At 58.0% G+C, this 22,182-nt stretch overlaps 1 protein-coding gene and 1 pseudogene across 3 annotated transcripts; both read right to left on the reverse strand.

Annotated features, from left to right (window-relative positions):
• Positions 1-29: 29 nt before the first annotated feature.
• Positions 30-7,267, reverse strand: CYP21A1P (cytochrome P450 family 21 subfamily A member 1, pseudogene; annotated as a pseudogene). The gene is made up of 11 exons (XR_003032199.2): positions 3,724-7,267; positions 3,537-3,626; positions 3,275-3,429; positions 2,962-3,057; positions 2,748-2,849; positions 2,559-2,645; positions 2,194-2,394; positions 1,547-1,696; positions 1,494-1,504; positions 1,355-1,458; positions 30-1,271 (listed from the first exon to the last, which is right to left on the reverse strand). The product of XR_003032199.2 is annotated as a cytochrome P450 family 21 subfamily A member 1, pseudogene (transcript).
• C4A (complement component 4A) lies at positions 7,174-21,963 on the reverse strand. 2 transcript variants are annotated; one of them, NM_001166485.1, is made up of 41 exons: positions 21,863-21,963; positions 21,538-21,736; positions 21,149-21,347; positions 20,889-20,959; positions 20,717-20,805; positions 20,430-20,512; positions 20,153-20,249; positions 19,908-20,013; positions 19,666-19,798; positions 18,896-19,011; positions 18,609-18,785; positions 18,300-18,482; positions 17,993-18,178; positions 17,669-17,827; positions 17,284-17,410; positions 17,036-17,110; positions 16,352-16,549; positions 16,149-16,260; positions 15,987-16,057; positions 15,579-15,718; positions 15,258-15,467; positions 14,968-15,019; positions 14,780-14,869; positions 14,423-14,632; positions 14,170-14,245; positions 13,854-14,010; positions 13,640-13,753; positions 13,383-13,554; positions 12,938-13,170; positions 12,696-12,863; positions 12,276-12,335; positions 10,973-11,066; positions 10,709-10,895; positions 10,482-10,572; positions 10,267-10,341; positions 8,803-8,905; positions 8,577-8,666; positions 8,396-8,494; positions 8,130-8,213; positions 7,714-7,846; positions 7,174-7,572 (listed from the first exon to the last, which is right to left on the reverse strand). In NM_001166485.1, exons 1-41 carry the CDS (start codon positions 21,925-21,927, stop codon positions 7,431-7,433), a joined length of 5,226 nt encoding a protein of 1,741 aa, NP_001159957.1. In that variant the 5' UTR covers positions 21,928-21,963; the 3' UTR covers positions 7,174-7,430. The 2 variants fall into 2 exon arrangements, with proteins under 2 accessions (NP_001159957.1, XP_059736183.1); XM_059880200.1 differs by lacking the exons at positions 18,896-19,011; positions 19,908-20,013; positions 20,153-20,249; ... (4 more) ...; positions 21,538-21,736; positions 21,863-21,963 and having other exon boundaries at positions 7,299-7,572; positions 19,666-19,792.
• Positions 21,964-22,182: the final 219 nt, after the last annotated feature.

Consider the following 22,182-nt stretch of genomic DNA (forward strand, 5'->3'; position numbering starts at 1 on the left):
AGAGGGTGAGTGGGTTTGGAGGGCAGGCAGACGGAATCGGGAGAGTTTAATACATCCTGTAAAAGTCCCAATACAAGAAAAAGGCTGAACATTTGGGAGAAGCTGCCCACCTGCAGAGTTTGGGGAATGATGAGACTACCCTGGGGAGCACAGAGAAGGGGAAGGGCCTAGGCTGGGGCCTGTGTCTCTGGGAGGGACGAAGCAGGAAGGTAAGAAATGAGCAGGTCAGAATCGGGGTGGTCTGGAAGCTAGCCCTGAGGGTAGGGAGAGCTTCGTGAAGAATGTGTCCATGAAGTGAGCCTCTGTGAAGGTGCCAGGACAAGAGACTGGGGTGAGGTCACCATGTGAGCAGTGAAGTCAGCAGAGACCTTGAGGAGCAGTTTTTAGAAATCCTGAGGCTGGAAGGTAAAAAAACATAAAGGACACTGAAGATAAGATCGACCGGAACCAAACAGGCCAAGCAAATCCATCACAGCGGTCTATGAAAGCTCAGGGCCCAGAAGTGGGTCCCTGACTTCCCTGCCTCCCATCTCCCCCCATGCCAGGTCCCCACCTCCCAGGAGTACATAGGCTTTGGAGCTGTGCAGGAGGTGCCCGTGGGGCTGGTACCGCCGGCCAGGGCCATCCTGTGTGACTACAACAACCCTGGTGAGGCGTTGGGGACACTCTGGAAGGTTGGGGTAGGTGGCAGTGAGGAGTGGCAAGGGAGTCCTGTGGATCCATCTCCTGGGAGACAGAGAGAGGGCAAGTTCCCTAACACCCCTCTGCTTTTCTCCAGAGCACAAAAGCTCTGTGTTTTATGGGGCACCACGTAAAAGCGAACTCTTCTCCATGTTGTGCTAGCAGCCTTCTGCCAGTGTGGTGGGCGTGAGACCCCTCACCGTTGATCTCACAGCACCATGTTTACAGCGGGGAGGGCAGCGGTTTGTACGGGAGCAATAAAAGAAGACACCGAGGCACGTGACTGGCCGAGTCCTCCCACCCACTCCTCCCCCATCACTGGGCACTGGCGCTCTCCCAGGCCCCGGCCTCCACCCCCCGGGGCTGCAGCCGCACCTGGAAAGGCTGGACCTTGAGGTTGACACCGCAGTAGGGATCCGGCTGCAGCGACGGCAGGGCGCCCACGGGCGGCGGCAGCAGCGTGAAGGCCTGCAGCAGTCGCAGGAGCACCACGAAGAGCTCCAGGCGCGCCAGCGACTCGCCCAGGCACACGCGCGCCCCGCAGCCAAATGCCAGCGCGCTGGGGTTCGCGCCCGGCTCCAGGAAGCGGTCTGCGGGTGGGCGGAAGGACCGGGCTCATGGGCCGCCCGCTGCACCGCCACCCACCACCGCAGGCACCCGCCCCGCCACGCACCGGGCCAGAACTCGTGCGGCTGCTCCCAGACGGTCCCGTCCAGGTGGGCACCTTAGAGGTTAAGGATAACGACCATGCCCTCAAGGATGTCGTAGCTGAAGATGCTGAGGGTTAGGGTTAAGTGAGAGGCCCACTGGACCCTGCTGGGGCCTTGGCCATTCATCCCTAGGCCTCCGGAGTCACCTGCTAGGCCGTGGTGCCATGTGGCAAGGCCAGGGGCAGCACCTCTGCAATGGTGGCCTTTAGCAAGGGCCGCTGAGCGCCATCCTTTCATGTGACTCCAGGGTTCGAGGCTCTGGGGCCCAGCTCGCGATCCATCTCCTCCTGAAGGTATTGCTGAATCTGAGAAATGGAGCCCAAGTCCTGTCACTGGCCAGCCCTCAGCGGCCAGCCCTCAGCTGCCAGCCTCCATTGTGTATGTCTGTGTGTGTGTGTGCGTGCACGCATACACTAGTCACTCAGTCGTATCCGACTCTCTGAGAGCCCATGGGCTGTAACCCTCCAGACTCTTCTGTCCATGGAATTCTCCAGGCAAGAGTACTAAAGTGAGTTGCCATTCCCTTCTTCAGGGCATCTTCCTGAGCCAGGGGTCGAACCTGACTCTCCCACATTGCAGGCAGATTCTTTACAGTCTTAGCCACTAGGGAAGCCCAGACTTCCACCATTCCCTGGAGGAACTCACATGAAACTATGTGCCGAGTAGAAGAACCCAGGCAAACCCCACTGACCCACCCAGTCCTACACCCCACAACACAGCCTGCATCGCCACCAGTGAGCTAGGTTCCCGCCACCCTGGCCAGGCTGCCAGGAAGGATCCCTTTGCCTCCTCCAGGGCATACCTCGGGGTGGTGAAGTAGGAACGCCACAGCCCAGGAGAGGGTGCTCGCCGTGGTTTCAGTGCCCCCGATGAAAAGGTCCACCACAGACATGTGCACGTGTCCTTCCAGGAGCTGTCCCGGGCCCTCTTCTACTCTTTGCCTCCCTACCCCCTGGAGCATGTAGTCCGTCATATCCCTCCACTGGCCGGCCACCATGCTCTCCTGGGGAGGGGAGGACCAGCTGGCCTGAGTGCCTGGCTTGGGGAGAGTGTTTAGAGGGTGCCATGGGTCCAGGACCGCAGGGATGGCCCAGAAGCTGCCTGGCTCTGGCCAGTAGCGTCACCGCTGCCAACCGAGGAGGACCCCGGTCCACGCACGATTCCCACCTTGTGGCGCGTCAGCTGCTTCTCCACCATGTGGTCCCTGTTCTCTATGGCCTGCTTCAGCCTCCAGAGCCCAGGGTTGGGGAAGAACTGGGGCAGAGAGTAAGAAGGTGTAGCTGCTGGCAAGGAAGCCTGTTCCCCATCCCCACCCTTTCTCCCAGGACCAGGCATGTCGGGGCTGCGCCTCCTCACCCTGAGAAAAGGAACCATGTCCAAAATCTGGATGGACCAGTGGTCCCAGGTCTTCATCAAGTCCTGAACACAGTCGTGAAAGGCATGTACTAAGGTGTCCTCCTGCCAGAAAAGAAGGACATCCTTTCAGTGCAGAACCAGGAGAGGATCAGGGAGGGGTTGCGGGGGGTGGGGGGAGGGGGGCAGGCATATGGGAGGGCAAGAGAGCCTTGACCTTGTTTCCAAAAGTGAGGTAACAGATGATGCTGCAGGTAAGCAGAGAGAATTCCTTCTGGATGGTCACGGGGGCACCGGCCTGGACTCTCATGCGCTGAAGAGAAAGAGCATGAACTAAATAGGGAGGGACCTGGGACGTCCCTGGTGGTCGAGAGGCTAAATTCTCTGCTCCTAATGCAGGGGGCACAGGTTCGATCCTTGGTGAGGGAACTAGATGCCACATGCTTTGGGTAATATAAGTGGAAAAAAAATAGAGGGCCTTCAAGGAGGGGTGAAGCTGACCTGGGCTAACTGTGGGAGTCCAGGCTCACCTCGCAGAACTCCTGGGTCAGCTGGTCCACCCAGGGCTCCATGGAGCTGCGGGTGCCCAGCAGCAAGGCTGAGCGGGTGAGTTTCTTGTGGGCCTTCCAGAGCAGAGAGTAGTCCCCCAGAGAGATGTCCTGGCAGCGCTGAGACACCAGCTTGTCTGCGAGTAGGGGTTGGGGGTGGGAGGGTTGACTTGACCAAGGAAGCCACAGGGCTGACCTCCCCTGCTTCCCAAAGCCCTGCTTCTCCCCTCAAGCAACCCCTTACAGGATGGTATCTGGGGTCTGCCGGCAAAGTCCACCCACTTCCTGATCATAGCCTCCTCAATGGTCCTCTTGGAGTTCAGCACCACCACCTCTGGCGGGGAGAGTGGTAGGAAAAGCAGGAAGTCAGCAGGAAAGCACACCCCCAACCCTCCTCACTGTTGTGGGCCAGGAAGGAGGCAGACCCTCACCTTGCAGCCCAAGGCGAAGCCTGTAGACAGGCCCGAGTTTCTGAGTCAGGCTCAGCAGATGGATGGGGAGGTTGGGCTGCAGCAGGTGCAGAAGCCCGGGACCAGAGGTAGGAGGTGGAGGTTTCTGAGCTTCCACCGGCCCCATAGCAGGTGAGCGCTAGCTAGCAGGGTGAGCAGCAGCAGCAGCCCTGCGAGGACCATGGCTGGAGACCCAGGCAGAGGCCCCGGCCCCGCCACTTACAGCTCTCCACACCTTCAGCCATCTGGCTACTTGAGCTGTTCTGAAGCCTCCCTCGACTCCTTCCCTCAGGTCCTTGCCCACTGTCCCGCCCACAAAACAGTACATTCCTGGAATGGCATTGAATCTCTTGGCCTTGGAAAATCCAATATCAAAGAGCAGACCTTTTCCCATTCATCTATCAAGAAGAAAGGAAAGGAAACACAACTCTGACCTTCTTCAACAGCCAGAATCAGCTTTCTGTCAACCGTTCAGGAAAACGTGTCCATGAGCCCTCTCCCACCTCCACCCCATCCCACCCCCACCACCACCTTGGACCAGCTTCCTGCCACGGGTTTGTCTCAGAGAGACGAATGACAACCCACGCCTAATATGCCCTCCCAGATGGCCTTTGAAGCACAAAATGAGACGAGAATGATCTGTGTGTTTTTCTTTTAACTTACAGATAGGGGAACCACATGTCCCGGTTTGCATGTGTTATCCCAGTTTATACCTATAGTCCAAGTGTCATCAGTAATATTGCCTCTTTTTATTCTCAAAACTTGAAGATGAAGAATTAAATGTTTCCCCAGTTTGGAGCTCTTACCCTCTACCTGACGATCTTTGGTTGCAATGAAGAGAGACCCACTTGAGCTAGTTTGAGCCAAAAGTAAGAATTGTTCTACAAATAGAGGGATATCTCACAGAATCCAAGAGCAGGCAAGTAGAAGGGAACTTCTGGCCTTGGAAAGCCAGGAATTGTGAACTAAAGAGCCCTAGAGACACAGCTGCTTCCTCACTCTTCGTTCCTCCTCTTTCGTTTGTTTATTAATCTTGGCTGCACTGGGCCTGTATTGCCATGCCTGCGCTTTCTCTAATTGCGGCGAGCAGAGGGTACTCTCTAGTTGTGATACCCAGGCTTCTCATTGCAGTGGCTTCTCTTGTTGTGAAGTCCAGGCTCTAGGCATGTGGGCTTCAGTAGTTGAGGCTCGTGAGCTCTAGAACTCGGGCTCAGTCGTGGGGGCCCACAGGCCTGGTTGCTTCACGGCATGTGATCTTCCCAGACCAGGGATCCAACCCGTTTTTTTCATTGGCAGGTGGATTCTTAACCACTGGACAACCAGGGAAGTCCCCTCCCTCCTCTCTGTCTGCAGTCAAGCTGCTTGTGCTCCCAGGTGCAGGCGGCACAGAACTGCTTTCAAGGTTAGACTCCACAGAATACGGGTCTAGCCCCAGGACAAAAAGGCTGTAATGGCGTGATCAAACATGCCCCCATGGATTCCAAAGTCCTCAGGAAGGAACTTGATAGCCACAGCTGGGATCAGGGGCCCAGCCCTCTTCAGGGAGCTGTTGCCATGAGGGGTGGGGTCCCAGTGGACTAAGTAGGGCTATCAGGGGCCACTGTTGCAGGTGAGGGGGCAGTTGAAGGACTTACAGGAGAGGTCATGCTAAAGATGGGTGGCAGGACTCGGTGGGAGGCTGGGGCACCGAGGAGGTGGGGTGAGAGCTTAGAGCTGAACTGAGCCTACACATCCCCCAATATCCCACCCTTTCTCTGCCAGCTGACCTCAGAGCTTTAATCAGAGCAAGACTCTGCCACCAGAGAGCCTGGGTCAAGATCCCAGCTGTGGTGCCAACTAGCCTAAAGAGTTCACTGCTGGGACCTGATGGGAGAGGTTCAGCTCAGCCTGGACCCAGGCCCAGGACTGGAAGGGAGAAAACATGGGATTTCTGGGATTGGGCAGCAACAGCCAGCTCCTTCTTCTTAGTTGACCTCAGGCCTTAGATCGGGTCTTGCCACAACTATAGCTGAAAATTTGACTCTCGTGCGTGGCTTTATGCCACCACCATGCTGACCGGATTTCAGGAGACATCTGATGGGCAATGACCAGGCCATGTAGACAATAGCCCTAAGAAGCCTCTGAAACACTGAGGAAGGTCAGAACGCTTTTGTAAAAAAATATTAACTTATTTGGTTACGCATGATCTTAGTTGCAGCATTGGGAATCTTAGATCTGCAGTTGCAGCATGCAGGATTTTTTTTTTTTTTTCAGTTGAGGCTCTTATTTGTGGCATGTAGGAATTAGTTCCCTGACCAGGGATCAAACTGGACCCCTTGCACTAGTAGCGCAAAGTCATAGTCACTGGGCCACCAGGGAATTCCCAGGTCAGAACTACTCAGAGTTTCATGGAATGGGAGGGGACTCTGTTCGAATGGAGAGTGACCTGGACTGCTGACCTGCTTGTGAACACCGCTTCATAATGGACACCGTGTACCTTGCCAACTCCGTCTCTTCCATACCACCTCCAAATCCTAATTCCAAACAAGATAAATGATATGCAATGCCCCCAGAAGTGCTGTCCTGCCTCCAGCCTTGGGGCCTTTTATGTTCTTTCTTCTGCCTCAAATACCCTCATCTACTCCTACTCCCTTTGCTTGACTTTTCAGCCTGCCGAGTCCAACTTACAGGTCACCTCCTCCAGGAAGCCTCCCCGGCCCACTTCTCACATGCACCCAGACTGGTCAGAGGCCCCACAGAACCCTGCAGCTCCCTGACCTCACACCATTCACAGAAGATGGGGATCTGGAGCAGGGCATGGAGTGAGAGGTCCACAATTCCTGTTGAATGATTGAATGGCAGGCTGCTGAATTAGCTCAGTTTCCCTCAAAAATGACCTCAGCACATTCCTCTAGATGAATTTCTAGGTTGGCCCTGAAGACCCAAGAGGTGCTGCCATAATGGGGGAGAGCTAGGCAGGCAGGTGGGGAGGGCTGACCCTGGGGAACAGCAGTTCCCTCAGAGTATTAAGAAACACCAAAGTCGGCCTTTCGGTCTGTTTGAAATCAGTATCTGGATGAAGGTATCATGAGACCTAATGATTGCACATTTCTGGGAAAGTTACGTAATACTGATAAAGGGATCCAGTGTCAAACAGGCTTTCAACAGAGCAGGTCTCGGTTAGAAGCAAGACCCTAGAAGTGCCGCGTGCATGACCACAGTGGGGGACACGTGGCTGGGGAGCTCTTCACGAAGCAGAAGGGCTGAGGTGCCTGGTGTGCAGCCCCCAGCCTGAGGCCCCGGTGACAGGTTGCCAGGCACAGGAGTGCCCTGCGGGCAGAGTAAAAGGGAGGTTTTAGTGCGGACATGGGATCCTCAGAGCGCAGGGTCAGCTGCCCACCATGGTCACTATGTGGCACCAAGCTCCCAAGGGGTCGCCTGAGGGAGGAGGGGATTCAGGCAGAGCTGGACACGGCAAGGGTCACCCAGGCTCTGAGAGCCTTAGATGATGCCAACCCTGGCCTGGGCCCCTGAGAACCTGGAGCAGGTGGTAGGGACGTTGGTCTCAGTCCTGGAGATACACACAGCCAAAGGCTTTTATTGAGTCCCTGGTTTTGCCTAGGGCTCTGTTCAGGGTACCCGGCACAGCAGGAGTCCAGGCACCATCTTTCGCAGCTCTGGCTCGTCCTGGGGAAGCTGGGAGAGCACCCTCACACCTGGCAGCCCTGTGTGCCATACTCCTGGAGGAAGCTGTTGAGCTGGGCACAGGGTGTCCGATGGCGAGTGCTCTGGCACATGCGCTCAGAGGGCATCTCCTCAATCCAGCTGTTCGAGTCCAGCAAGTACTGGGGGCTGCAGGCAAAGGGGCAGTGAGCAGGGGTCAGCGGAGGGTCAGAGGCAGACCTTGAGGCACCTGGCTTCTGAGGGTACAGGGGACCATTTCCCTTGAGAGGCGTGGGCAGAGAAGAAGACTGAGGGGTCCCGAGAACTCACTCTCCCTTGAGGTCGTAAGTGGCCCCATCCAGACCCATGATCAGATATTCTTTCCCAGGTTCCAACTGAAGGCGGCAAGAGGCTCGGACCAGGAAGTTTCTGGTCTGATCAGCGGTGGCCCTGGCATCCTTGGCTGAGGGGTGAAGGTCCACAGAGTCATTCGAGGGGAAGAGGAGGGGTGGGACAGCAGGGGGCCGGGGGGCTTTGCGCTGAGCCTCCATTTGACCCTCACCACTCCCAGTGGGCAGGTGGGACTACATTCCTGTCTGTGGACAAGCCCAGGGCTTCTAAAAGGCTGAGGGGCTTTGAGCTCGGACTGGCTGCAGTTTCACTCCTCCAGGCACCAAGGCCCCAAAGCCAGACCTCAGCTCCCCAGTATGCCCCCCGGCCCTGCCCACTTATTGTCCTCCTCTTACTGAAATGCAGGACTTGGGTGATACGGGTCTCAAAGAGGCGGAAAGCAGCCCTGCTGTCTTCTCGGAGAACCTTAACCTGGAAGCCTGTGGGGGGTTAGGAGAAGGGAGGGAAGGTTAGTTATCCCGAGGCTAAGAGGATGGGAGGTCAGTGCAGAGTGACAAGGCTGCCCATGGGCCTGAGAGGAGCAGGCCAAATCTAAGAGACCTTGAGGGGGGGTCAGGGCCAGGGCCAGGGCCAGGGCCAGGGCCCGGGCGGGAAGACTGACCGTAGTCCACTCGGGGAGAGTAGCAGGCGAATTTCATCCGGTAACCCTCCAAGTCCTGCTGCCCACGCTCCAGGGCCCGGCGCTGTCGAGGGCACTTCCCTGAAGTCAGGGGCCCAGGTGAGACCGTGTAGGCCCCAGCCACGCCGCCTTCCCACCCCTGATCCCCGGCCCAGTGTCTCACCCTCAGCACACTGGCAGACATCCGCAGAGCACAACGTGGACAAGAGTTTGCTCTTACGTGGTGCCCCATAAAACACAGAACACTTGTGCTCTAGAGAAAAGCAGAGAGGGGCGTTCATTAGGGCACTCGCCTCTCCTTGCCTCCCCAGTCCCATGGACCCACAGGACTCCCTTACCACCCTCACTGCCACCTATCCCCACCCTCCCGAGAGTCCCCGACGTCTCACCAGGGTTGTAGTAGTCATACAGGATGGCACTGGCCGGCTGTACCAGCCCCACGGGCACCTCCTGCACAGCTCCAAAGCCCACGCACTCCCGGGAGGTGGGGACCTGCCATGGCGGGTGATGGGTGGAGGGAAGTCAGGGACCCACCTCTGGGCCCTGCAGACCACTATGATGGATTTGCTTGCCTGTTTGGTTCCGGTCGATCTTATCTTCCGTGTCCTTCACCATTTGTTACCTTCCAGCCTCGGGATTTCTAAAAACTGCTCCCCAAGGTCTCTGCTGACTTCACTGCCCACATGGTGACCTCACCCATCTCCGGGGCCCTGAGCGGCTTCACAGAGGCTCACTTCATGGACACATCTTCACAAACCTCTCCCTACCCTCAGGGCTAGCTTCCAGACCACCCCTGATTCTGACCTGGTCGTTTCTGACCTTCCTGCTAGTCCCTCACAGAGGCACAGGCCCCAGCGCAGGCCCTTCCCCTTCTCTGTGCTCTCCTGGGGCAGTCTCACCGCTCCCCAAACTGCAGGCGCGTGGCTCCTGAACCAAATGTTCAGCCTGATTCTTGTATTGGGATTTTTACAAGATGTATTAAACTCTCCCAATTCCCACTGCCTGCCCTCCAAACCCACTCACCCCCTCCATAGCTTCACTGATACAACTAAGGCCTCACTTGTCTCCTAGGTACCACCAAGTGCTAGCCCTCTGCCGTCCTCTCTGACCCGCCACTCGTGTAGGCCCTGATCCCTCTCCTCATGGCCACGCTGCTCCAGTCCAGCCTGGTATCGCACACGAGTTTCCTTCCTAAGCTGCACGGTGAGCTCCCTGACTTGACATCTTCCTCATTTTCTTCAACCAGACTCCTCTGCCTGGCTTCTCTAGCCAACAGGGTCCGTCCCCTCTGCACACAGTGGGCAGGGAGGGCCTCCCCGACCCACAGACACATGGCGAATGGTATCACAGTATTAACACGCCTTTTTCACATTTCTCTCCAAAGGTTACAATAAATATTCAAAAAAATTTTGGAAGGCCATCAGAGAGTTGATAACTGTGTGTTAGTCAAATTTGGCCATGGGAAAGAAAAACAACAACTCTTCTGGGTCCACCATCATTATAAAAACAAAAACAAAACACACTTGAATATCAAAACGGGAAATTCAACAACAAAAAGCCGTCCCTCACGACGAATAAATTCAAATTTAAGAAAGGCGCTCTCTCAAGCCCTCCCCGGCTGACTGGCACTGGGCCCAAAGCCACCGAAGGGGCTCAGCCCCGCCTCCCTGCAGGCAGCGGGGAACCTCCCTGGCCAAGCCTCTGACCCCCTCCTGTCCTGCCTTCCTGCTCACTCCACAAGGTCTCTCCCAGAGCAGTAGCTGCTGATACACCTGCCTCCTGGAAATCCTCCTAACACGAGCTCAGGAAACCCAGTGCCAGCTGTGTGCCCCTCTGTCACCCTCCTTGCTCACCGAGTCGAAGTACAGCAGGACGTGGGGACCCTCGGTCTCAAAGTGGCTCATGTAACGGTCGGAGAGGGAGGTCAGCTGTGGGGAACGGGAGCCGGGAGTCATAAGGAGAAAGGCCCCGGCCGCCTGCACGTGACAGGGCTCAGCAGCTGGGGCTGCTGCGGGGATGGGGCAGGGCTCCTGGGGCACAGGCGGCCCCTCTGGGTGGCTGGTCACACCTTCTCCAGGTCAGCCCGCAGGGCGTGGAATCCACTCAGGAGGGTGATGTCCGCAATGGCCATGCCTGACAGCCCCACCTTGCCAGTCCGCCTGTGGAGACATGTGCCTGTTGTCTGGGTTGCCCCCCACCTGGTGCCAGGCTGCAGACACCCAGCCCCAACCTCGGCCCTGCCTCCCTCTCCCAGCCCGGCAGCACCCACACGCCCAGGGCCACCCCAGGGCTCACCAGATGCACACAGTGTACTGCACCCTGGATTCTCGCTCCTCAGCTGCCTTGGGGGCCTCCCTCCTCCGGCGGTTCCTCCGACCGTCAAATAGCTGCAGGGGTGTCACGGGCCGGGAGTGGGCCTCGGGGTCATCCCCGGCCAGCAAGTCCTCATACTCGTAGTCCTCGTAGTCCTCCTCCGCCTCCACTGCGAGGGGACAGCACTGTGGCTCAGCCCTGGCACCACCCCCTCAGAGACCCACAGCCTGTGACCCCAACACTCACTCGTGTACTCGACGTGGCCCATGACCGTCACTTCAATCTGAAGATCCTGGCAGGTCGTGTTCGTCATGTCCATGACGTTGTAGCTGCGAAGGACCTGGTTCATCAGGGGGTGGGAAGAGGACATGCGGACACTTAGGGCCACAGACCTCTCTGCAGAGCCACATGGAAGGGCTCTGGACCCCTTAGCTCCTGGGCTAAGAGCTTTGAGGCCTTCTGCCCTTTCCCATCCTGCCCCTGGACCTGTCCAGAAATACAAATGGACTCAGGTGTTGGGTGAGTAGGGGGTGCAGGGTCCTGGCACGGGGGCAAGCATTGTACAGAAGCACCAGAGAGGCTTTAATGGAAAGTTCAGGAAATGCGCCTGGCCTAGGCTTGAAAGAGGAAAATGAGTTTGTCATGTGGGACGAGAAGATCCTGAAGGTCATTCAAAGCTAGATGTGTGTACCTAGGAGGATCTTTCCAGCTGGGGAGGTGGGCGGGGCTGAGGCGAAGACAGAGGCGGAGTTACTGGGTAGATGGCCGGTGCTTTGGAGAAAGCTGAGGCGGAGTTACTGGGGAGGTGGGCGGTGCTAGCGAGAAAGCTGAGGCGGAGTTACTGGGGAGGTGGGCTGGTCTGGAGAGAAAGCGGAGAAGGAGTTACCGGGGAGGTCGGTGGGAATCTGGGGAAAGAACAGGAGGAGTTACTGGGGAGGTGGGCTTGGCTGGAGTGAAAGCAGAAGCCGAGTTACTGGGGAGGTGGGCTGGTCTGGAGAGAAAGCGGAGAAGGAGTTACCGGGGAGGTCGGTGGGAATCTGGGAGAAAGCAGAGGAGGAGTTACTGGGGAGGTGGGCTGGGCTGGAGTGAAAGCAGAGGCGGAGTTACTAGGGAGGTGGGCGTGTCTGGGACGAAGACAGAGAAGTCTCCCGGGTCATAAGGCAAGCCTTAGCATGGTAGGGGCCGCTAAGATGGCCCCCGGAGTGGCAGCTGTGCTTCTGCAGGGATGGACTCTGTCAGCCAGACAAGAGACACAGAGGAAGAGAAGGTTTGGGGCTCAACCACGTCAAAGATGCTCAGAGCTCAGGGGAGACACTTGGCTTGAGGGGCCAAGTGTTTGAGCATCAGCACTGAGGGCTGAAGGGGACCACAGGTGCCCAGAAAGAGTGCAGAGCAGAGTGAGGGGCACCTGCCCAGGACAGAGCACAGGCAACCACAACCCAGGGGCCTCTTCCTCCTTCCCAGACCATGAGCTCTGCCCGCAGGTCTCCCACTCAACACCCCGGCTTCACCCTGATGGGCCTGCCTGCCCAGTGCCACCAGCTCTCACCTTCAAGGTTCCTTTGCTGTTTCCTCTCACCTCCACGTTAATCTTGCTTCCCAGGGAAAACTTTCACAAGCACAAAAGGGAAAGAGATGTCAGAAGGGCACACTGTTGCTTCAACTTACCTCCTCCACCAAAATAACTCCACCTCCTCTCCCCACCTCTCTTCTCAACACTTTCTACCTTCACCCACATTCTTTCTCCACCATCTCCTAAACCCTCTGTGACTCTCATGTTTTTCAGATCAGATCAATGAATCTCAGAGGTTGTGTGACTTGCTACAGCTCACAGAGCCAGTAAGTCTTCCCACAGTTATCAGAAAGAGGGGCCATAGGGATTCAGCAGGGGTGAGGAAGAGGGGATGGCTTCTGGCCTGGCCGAGGGAGGCCCAGGTGTCCCGGTCACCCAGGTGAGGGCACGGTTCACCTGCAGCTCCTCCTCCAGCCTGTGGACTTGGTGGTTGGTCAGCTGCAACACGTGGGACTTGAGCCCACTGCGGCCCAAGGAGCTCAGGGTCACGTTGAGCCCCTTCTCCTCGGCGGTGTAGGATGCAATCCAGTACGCAGACAGGGCGTCCAGAGCCACAACAGTGTCCTGGGGAAAGCGGGCCGGGACTCAGGTACTCGGGCTCAGGACCAGCCACCCTAGAATCCCAGGACAGCCCCTACCTGGGTGCTGCGGAATCCCCCTTGGAAGCTGCCCTGGCGGGTCAGCCAGGATGCAGCCTGGTCGGCCAACTCAGCCTTGCCCTCCCATAGCAGCAGGTGTAGCAGGCCGTAGGCCGTGGTTTCAATCGACATGGCTGGAGCCTGGGGAATGGGGTCTGCTGGGCTACGTGGAGCCGGAGTGGGTGACAGGACGTTGCTTGGAGAAGTGGTGACTGAGCCCCAGTACAGCTTATCTGGAGTGAAAGGAGACCCACAGGTGAACAGGGGAGGATCTTAGTCATCTGACCCTTTGACACTCCCCCTTTATCTCTCCTAATTTCCCAGTAACCCCTGCTTATGCTCTGATTCCCTGCAAGGGCCTCCATTCATTCCGTTTCTCCCTTTGGACATGCTCAGGGGTCTCAAGCTCTCCCAAGCCTCAGGACCACTGCCAGGACCCCCTCACCACCGATGTCCTTGGCCATGGCCATGAGGTTGTTGTGGGCAACTCTCCGCAGGTCCTCGGGGGCCTCGGTCAGCGACAGGGCGTAGGCCGTGATGGCGGAGGCGTGGGAGCCCAGGAGCCCAGAGGTTGCTTTCGCCCCCAAGAAGGTGTTTGCTCTTGAGATGGAATTTTCCTGGAAGAAATTGGAGGGAAGGTCTGTGCACTGGGCTCCTGAGGGGAAAGCGGATCAGCGAAGGGCAGACACATAGCTGCCTTACCACTCTCCTCAACTGCTCAGAATTCTTGTCTGGGAGGACCGCCAGCCCGTGGTGAAGGGCGATGACCACGAAGGCGGTGAGCGCCACAGTCTCATCGCTTCCCACTAAGCCTCCCTGGTTGAAGTGGGCAGAAAAGGAGGCACCAACCATGAGTGGGGAGGGGCAGGGCTACTCTTCCCTCCTATGCCGTTGGCCCAACCTCCCAGCCCCATACCTGCATTTCCCTGTGGATAACAGGACAGGGGTCGTGGAATGGGCCATCATCCCGTTGCTGCGACAGCAGCCACGTGGCTGTCTCCTGCAGCTTTTCAGCAGAGCCGCCCACCTGATCCTGGGCCAAACTCAGTATCTTCAGCACAAAGGCTGTGAGCCTAGAGGAGACGAAGGCATTGCTAGGGATAGCCACTGGTCCCTATAAAGGGGAGGCCCACTCCTGGTGGCTCCTGGCTATTTACCCTCCCATAGTAGCTGGCTCTGCCCCCACCAGCCCTGGCCCCTTCCATACACCCAGGACACTCCCCCAAACTCACCAGGTGCTACTGTCCCGATGTAACCAAGCCCCGTAGGAACCATCTCTTTTTCGAAACTCCTGGATCCGTGTGTAGCCTTGGAGAGTTAAGGCGGCTGAGGTCACACCCACTCCCCTACTGCTGTGGTCAGGCCATGCTCCCCATTTCCACTGGGGACCACATCTCTCTTCCCTGCCCTGACCACCTGGGCTGCCCAGCTTCCATTAATTGCCCTCCCCTGGCCCCCAGTCCTGCTAGTCGCTACACTCAGAACCTTTCTGGATGAGATCCACGGCGCGGTCCTTGGTCTCAGGGGGCAGCATGCTCCACTGCTCTGTCTTGTCCAGGTAGCGGGAAGCAGCCAGTGTTGGAGCCAACAGGGTCATGGTTTGTTCCGCGCAGCCTTGGGGAAGCCTCAGGAGGGATGCCAGGCCTCCTGGTGACAAGGCCCCCTCAGAGCCCAGTGCTTCCAGTGGATCCGAGGCTATGGGGAGGGACACGATGGAGGGTCAGAGAGCAGGTCAGGGGGCCAGGGTGGGAGGGTCATGGAATCTCGGGATCAAACAGAAATTCCCAGGTTTCCCATGAATCCAAGAGAGGCACCCGGGAAGGGACTGGAGGACACGCCCACCTGTGACTCTGACGAAACTCTTGAAATCTCCTTCAGGGATAATATTGGGATCAGAGTTGCCAGGAATTTCCAAGGTCCGGCCTAGGGGATCTGGGAAGATGATGGGAGTCAGCGGTCTGTCCTGCTGCCCACGCCCTCTGTCCCCTCCCACCCCAGGACACTGCTGTCTGTGAGTGGAGGTCACTCACCCAGGGGGTTGAGTTCATAGACCATCTCCTCCCTGTGAAGGGCCCCTTCTCTCTGTGGAGGGGAAAAAGAGCTGTGAGAGATCACACAGGCTACAGCTTGCCCCTCCCAGCGCACACTTCTCAGGACTTGCAGTTGGAACTTCAGGGACACAGTGGGGCCAGGATTGTGGAAAGTGCAATGGACCAAAGCATTGGGTTTGGGGGTGGCCTCAGCCCTGTTGCAGGGAGAGGGCCAGAGCAGGGGATGAATCTGGGAGCTGGGGACCTAGATTCAGGGGTGTGCCATTCACCTCGACTTGTAGAATCTTAGATATTGCGTCCCCCACAGGGAAATCAAAGGATCCTCGAGCCACCACCTTCAGGGACACGGCAGCAGCTGCGATGGGCACCACAGAGAAGCCAACGGGCCGGGCAGAGCCCGCGGGCACCTGCACCTGCTGGGCGAGCCCTCCACCCCCGGCCAGGCACAGCCCCTCCACTGGGGACACGTGGACGCTCACCTGGGGGCAGGAAGACGGGGAGGGCCAGAGTCCCAGCCCAGTTAGGCTCCCCACCCTCACCTGCCCCAGTCCCCCGCCACCACCGTGCGCACAGCCGCCAAGGGGCCTCACAGTCAGATCGCTATCCAGGTAGTTGTAGAGGACAGGCCGCAGCTCGAGCTGCTCAAAGCGGCGGACAGAGACCGGCAGGCGGAGGTGCATGTGGAATTCACGGAACACTCGGAGTCGGGCCGGGGTGGCCACACACAAGCCTGATGGATCAAGGGCACATATGAGAAGCCTGGGGGGATCACACCCAGGGGACCCCAGCAGTGAGGGGCAACGCCCGCCCCTGGTCCCCCCACTTCCAACCCATCCCCTGCCTGCCGCTGCTCTCTGGCTTCAGGCCCCATGCTCGGCATGCAGACATCTCCAGGTCTCTGCCCCTCCTTCCTGTACCAAGAGCTAAGGACCAAGCAGGGAGCCTCGACCAGGGAGCCTGGAAAAGGGAGGCCCAGGGCCCAGGCCGGGTGACGGCACCTGTGGTTTTGGACAGGCTCATGCCGTGGATCTCCCACGTGGTCAGAGAGTCCGGGAGCAGCAGTCGCAATCTGCAGTGGGAAAGGTGAGAAGCTGGGTCCCACGCTGGGCAGGACCCCGACACTGCCCAGAGACAAGGCCAGGCCCCACGCGCGCCCTCACTGGGAGAAGCGGTCCACTTCTTCCACTTTCCAAAGCCAGTTCTCGGGGAAGAAGCTGCGCACGGGGATGTCATCCTCTTCGATCAGGTCCTCCTCCTGCAGGAGCTCCATGGCTGCGGGGGCACACCGTGGAGGGCGGTGAGGAGGGGGCCGTCCTGACCCTCCAGGGGCCCCGGCCAGTGCCCCGGACACCCAGCCCCTCACCTCGGGCCAGGCCCACCTGGCCCCTGGTCCGGGCCTTCTTGCGCAGGCTCTCGGCAAACTGGCAGCAGGACAGGAAGGGCTTGCGGCAGGCCGGCTGCTGCACCCGGGCCGCCCGCTGCTCACAGGTGCGGGCCATGGGGAGCCGCGTCAGCCCGTCCTGGCAGCAGCGCTTGGCGACGGGGGAAGTGTACTGGCCCACTGCAGGACCAGGTGAGGGTGAGCCTGAGGCACGCCTCATCCCCGGCCCGACCTCTAGATGCACCAGGACTCACCCCGAGAGACCAGGAACTTGAGGGTGGTCAAAGCAGAGCACCTCCCCGCCTCCCTTTCACCTCAGAACTGTGGTGTCTGGATTACTAGCCCGGACGCCATGCACGGGCTCAATCGGGAGCAGAGGACCCAACAGGCAGACCTGCATCCCGAGCCTCGGGCCCAAGTGGAAAACTGCATATGCCTTAGTTGCTCAGGTGTGTCCAACTCTGAGACCCATAGACTGTAGCCCACCAGGCTCCTCTGTCCATGGAATTCTCCAGGCAAGAATAATGGAGCCGGTAGCTATTCCCTTCTTCAGGGGATCTTTCCAACCCAGGGATCAAACCTGGGTCTCGTGCATTGCAGGCAGATTGTTTACCATCTGAGCCACCAGGGAAGCCCTAGAGAATTACATGGGCACCCTCAACTCACGCTTCTCATGAATCGCCTTTTGGAAGTTCACATTTCTCTTTTTCCTAGACTTTGACTCCTTGGGACAGCTCAGACCTGGTAGAGAGCAGGACTGCAGTCAGCAGGAGGGTGCAGGGCCTCCCCCTCCCCTCTGAGTCTCCCCTCCCTGCCCAGCCCTTCCCACCCCTCCTCTTCCTGTCTTTCCCCTTCAGGCCCCTCCTTCCTCCTTATCCTCCCACCACCCACTCCCCTTCCTCCTCTGTCCTCACTCTTTCTGATTTCAGTCCGATGGTCTCCATCAGAAAAGGCCAGACCAGCTGCTTTGAACACTTGAGGGGCAGTGTCTCCACCACCGGGACCACAGCCAAGATCATAGCTGTTCATAGCTTCGAAGACCTGGCCAGAAAAGGCAGAGATGCTGCAGAGACAAGAGTGGCTGTGGCCACGATCGCATACTCAGCTGCAGGTGAGAGGGCAGGGTCCACACAAGTACGAGAGAGACACAGAGAGCGGAAACAGAGGCCACCAGGGCCAAGGCTCGAGGGAGGAGTGGCAGCAGTCCAGCTGAGTGAGTTCTAGTGGCTGGCATGGGGTCGGGCAGCAGGAAGATGAGCCTCGGAGGGAAGGGAGGATCAGAGAGAGGACCTGACCAACCTTGACCATGTCGAGGGGTTTGTGGGACTTGCCACCCACAGCATACAGAGCCGTGTCCACAGCTCCCAGGGCCACCAGGGCTCGAGACTCTGTTTTCAGGTTGAGTTTCACAGTGTCCCCAGGACGATACGCCTTGGAACTGTCCACGTTCAGCTCCAGCTGGCAGAGGTGGCAGGTGGGGGGCAGTCGGGGTGGGGAGAACTCGTTCAGTCTTGTGCATCCTCAGTGCACCCCAAACTAAATCACCCCGTTTGCAGTCATGCAGTCTTCTCTCTTAATCCTCCCAGCACACACACACACCCCATCTCTTCCGATGCCAGTTACCTTCCCCTCACAGCCTCCAGCCTGGACGTCCACTCGCAGGGAGTTGGCCACCGGGACGCCCCCGTGATAGTAGAAGGCCACGAGGTGGAAGGAGGGCACCAGGTGATGGTCCACAAACACGGAGATGGAGGTCAGGTGGCTCCTGGGCTCTCGATGTACAGACACGATCTGGCCCCGGGACACGATCTGGAGGACAGCAGGGTGCTCCTCACTGCCCATCCCATGCCCTGAGGCTGCCACCCACCCTGAGGGCTCCTTCCTCTTGAGACCCTCCCACCCTGTCCCCCCTGTGGCCCCTCATGCGCACCATGTAGTAGAAGTACGAGAAGCTCCCACTGATGCCCACGGCTTGCAGGTTTAGCTTAAGGGTCTCTCCGACTTTAAGAGGTCGCGGATTCTGCCACTCAATGGACAGAAACCCAGAGCTTCTGGACAGGGGCGCTTTCACAGTGAGACTGCCTACTGCAGGGTAGGGGGAGCCTGCAGACACCTGGAGAGAGGGCAGGGGTCACAGGGTCAATGGAAAGGGCACAGGCACCCAGCTTCTCCCTCTCTACCCACCAGCCTGGGAACCTTCTCTCCTAGCCCCCTCATTCCCATGAGGGTGGGGTCCTACCGAGAGCTGCACTTCTGAGATGGTCCGAGGAACACCAATGGAGACAATGACTTGGCCGCTCCCATCTGTGTTCTGTTCAAAGTCCTGGTTTTTAGAAGTCGATCCAGAAAACAACTTGGCAGACACTTTGACGGGAATGCTAGAGGCTGGGGAGCCTGACATGTCACGGACCAGGGCCTAGGTAGATGAGGGAGGGGCAGAGGGAAGAGTGCAGTCAGTGAGACGCGGCCCCGTCCTGCCCACCACCTCCGGCGCCCACTGCTCATCCTCCCCCTTCCAGAAGAAACCTGCAGCAGGAAGGGGACCCCAGGTATAAGCTGCTGCTTGGTTTTGCTTAGATCCAGGGAGAAGGGAGATGACATGAAACGCCAGGACGTGAGCTCTGCCTCCTCCATCTCTCCTCCTGCAAGATACAGGATGGAGAGAGGTGGACACAGAAACCTGGGAAGAGAGGAAAAGGAGGGCTGGGGGCGGGGAAGGGGTGCTCTAGTTTTTCCCTCCACCAAGGCTGAACTCTTCAGGGCACAAACTGCCTTCTGTTCATCTCTATGTTTCTTGAGGCCACCACAGGACGTAGCACACCGATGGTGTATAACACAGCTCTGCTGATAGATGTATGGATGGTGGATAGATGGATGGAAGCAGGAGATGGGTGGCTGGAAGGCTGGATGGATGGATGCATGGATGCATGGAGGGATGGAGGGATATGCGATGGACGGAGGGAGAGATGGATGGATAGGTGGATGGATAGATGGATGGGTGATTAGATGGATGGTTGGGTGGAATGATGCAGTGATGGGTGGATTGATTCAGGGATGCATGGATGGATGGAGGGATGGCTGGGTGGCTGGGTAAAAAATAATACATTGAGATGGTGGAAGGACCCCTTCCGAAGAAAAAGCCCAGAAATGGAGCTGTAGAGATACAGCCTCTGGGTCTTTCCTGGCTTTGTGTCCCAGCTGAGATGAAGCAGGGTGGTGTTGGTGCTAGAGAACAGAGGGTCAGCTCGGAGGTCAGAGGTGAGGGTCCAGGGTTATAATCAGGGGAAGCTACTCACCTGGAGACTCAATAACAGCTGCTGCAACATACAGGCGCAGCCCTGGGAGGTCATCAGTGCTAATATTAAGCTTCTCCAGCACACCCTGAAACTCAGCCTTTTGCAGGGAAATTTGGCACTGGCCATCCACCAGCTGGGGCAAAGAAGACAGGACAGAGAATGAGACTTGAGTCTCCCACCTCACCTCCTCATGCCGCCTCACTCTCCTCACCCACCTCACGCACCTCAACCCTCCTTCCTACCTTGGTCTGACTCTCCAGGCCCCGCAGGAAAGTCTTTTCACCGTCCTCACCCAGGAGCCCAAAGCGCACGTATGCCACCCCCTGCACTGGCTTCCCGTAGATGTACCTGCCACCAAGGAGAGATTCGGATAAGGGGCTGAGGGCTGGGGCAAGGGAGGGAAGTGGGGTTCCACAGCACATTCACGCTGCATGGGGCATCCTGGGATCAGGCCCAGTGTGAGGGACCATGTGCGAGGGGGAGTTACCTGGCCTGGATGATCACTTGGATGTCACTAAGAAAGCCAGGTGTTGTCAGGATGTAGGGGTTTTCAGGAATGATCTTCACCTCAAAGTTGGGGAGAACTGACCCAAGGCAAAGGGAGGGCAGATCAGACTCTCGTGAAAGGACCATTAAAATATTATCCTCTCCTTGGGGTTGTGGCAGCCACACCTCCCTTCCCTGGCCCTGCACCCCCCACCTCTGCTCCACCCCGTCCTCCTTGCAGAAAAGAGGCACTTGTCCTTGCCATCTCCAGCTCTCACCGTATTTCTTCACCTCAAACTGGGTGCTGCTATTGGAATCCAGGCTGTCTGAGAATCGGGCTGAAATTTTCCATGTTCCTGGCCTGAGGACAGACAAGGGAGAGACTCAGCCCACTCGTGCAAGAGGCCCACTGACAGCCAGTGACCCAGCTCCCTAGGAAGAGATTATGGGGTGATCCAGGGGCTGAGGGAGCTCAGAACTGGACCATGTGCTGTAGTTGGCTAGCTCAGGGAAGTGGGAATTAGAGAATTGTCGGTGGGAGCAGTCCCTGGGAGGAAATGCTCACTCTGAGATGTCTGGAATCAAAAAGCTGTCCTGGAAGATGGAGAAGGGAGCAAACACTTCCCTTTTCTGCACGCGGAAGCCTTGAGAGTTCTGCAATGGGAGTGAAGCAGTCACAGCCACAGGCCAGTTCAGCAGCCCTGGCCCCTTAGGAAGCTCAGAGGTCGGGGGCTCACCTCCACCGTGACCGTGAGGATGTCAGTGGCCGGGCGCATCTTCTGATCCAGAGCAAAGACTCGGTAGCGAACTGGAAATGGAGGATGAGGAGGTGAGCAGGAGCCATGGGAGGGTGGGCCCTGGACCCCAGACCCCCTCCCAGAAAGCGAAGGGAAGGAGAACAAATGTTTGCAAAGCAGCCTTCCTGTGAGGGGCTTCAGGTTATCTCATTCAAGTGGCTGGGAAGGCATGAAAGGTGGAGGCCCTGGCGCCAACTCACCCCGCTGGCCAGGGTTATAAACGGGCTGGTCCGTCTGCAGAAAGAGGTGCCCCCGGCGAGAGGAGAACAACAGGTTGACACCCTGCATGTCTGTCTGTTTGGACAGAGAGTCCCTTAGCCATGAGGACTGCACCATCAGCTGCACCTCGGGGACTCTGCGGAGATGGAGGAAACAGATCCTGGCCTGTGCCTGGGGGATCTGGAAGAGAGAGAGAGGGAGTGGGTGAGAGACAGAGCAGAAGGGGAAAGACAGACTGACACACAGAGGAACACAGGGCTGGGAGGGGAGGAAGGGAGCAGGGGGATGAGAAGACAAAGATGTTTCCAAGAAGACAGAGGAGAACAGGAGGTGGGGCGCTGGGTGGCACCGGGAGGGAGTAGGCCTTTACCGGGACGTTGAGGAGTATGAAGTCTCTGTCTGAGCTGAGGCTGAAATCCACCTTCGGGGAGCAGAGCTCATTAACATGGGATGGGTTCCTCAGGAACACGGATCCTCTCACCACCTGTCCTGAAGGAGCATCCTGGAGTTTCACGGCCACAGACAGGGGGACCCCTATGCGAACCACAGAAGGAGAAAACAGGAGCAACCTGGGAAGAACAGGTGCGAGTCAACAGCCAGCCTCCAGCCCTCCCCCCGAATCAGGACCCTCTGAGCCCACTCTCCCCTCGCCAGCCTTGGCCCTGTTCAAGCTCTCCGCATCCTGCCTCCAGGACCTGGGCTTCTGCAGAGACAAGGCGAAGAAGCAAGATGCCCAGATCAGCCCCCAGAGGAGCCTCATGGCTGGAGGACCTGAGGGGTTCAGACCCGCCTGCTCCTTTCTGGTTAACCCAGGGCTTGGAGCAGAGTTTTGACTCAGAGCCTTGCTCCTCCCCTGGCCCAGATAAGCCGGGAAACCACGTGACAAGCAAGAACTGCAACTGGCCCCAGGCCCAGAACTGGGAGGGGGCACCCCAGACACCTGGGTCTCTTGAGGGAATCATGGACTCAACTGAGTCCTTCCCTGTTAACCCTCTCATCCCAATGCCCTGGGCAC

The sequence above is a fragment of the Bos taurus genome, chromosome 23, assembly GCF_002263795.3.
Source record: "Bos taurus isolate L1 Dominette 01449 registration number 42190680 breed Hereford chromosome 23, ARS-UCD2.0, whole genome shotgun sequence".
Taxonomy (NCBI): Eukaryota; Metazoa; Chordata; class Mammalia; order Artiodactyla; family Bovidae; genus Bos; species Bos taurus.

What these genes read in the sequence shown, in the direction of transcription:
- C4A (NM_001166485.1), bottom strand. Translation starts at nt 21,927, where the DNA reads ATGAGGCTCCTCTGGGGGCTGATCTGGGCATCTTGCTTCTTCGCCTTG. An exon ending in CGTGGATCTCATCCAGAAAG is followed by an intron (nt 14,246 to 14,422) that starts GTTCTGAGTGTA and finishes TAACTCTCCAAG; the next exon opens with GCTACACACGGATCCAGGAG. An exon ending in CATCGGGACAGTAGCACCTG is followed by an intron (nt 14,011 to 14,169) that starts GTGAGTTTGGGG and finishes CGTCTCCTCTAG; the next exon opens with GCTCACAGCCTTTGTGCTGA.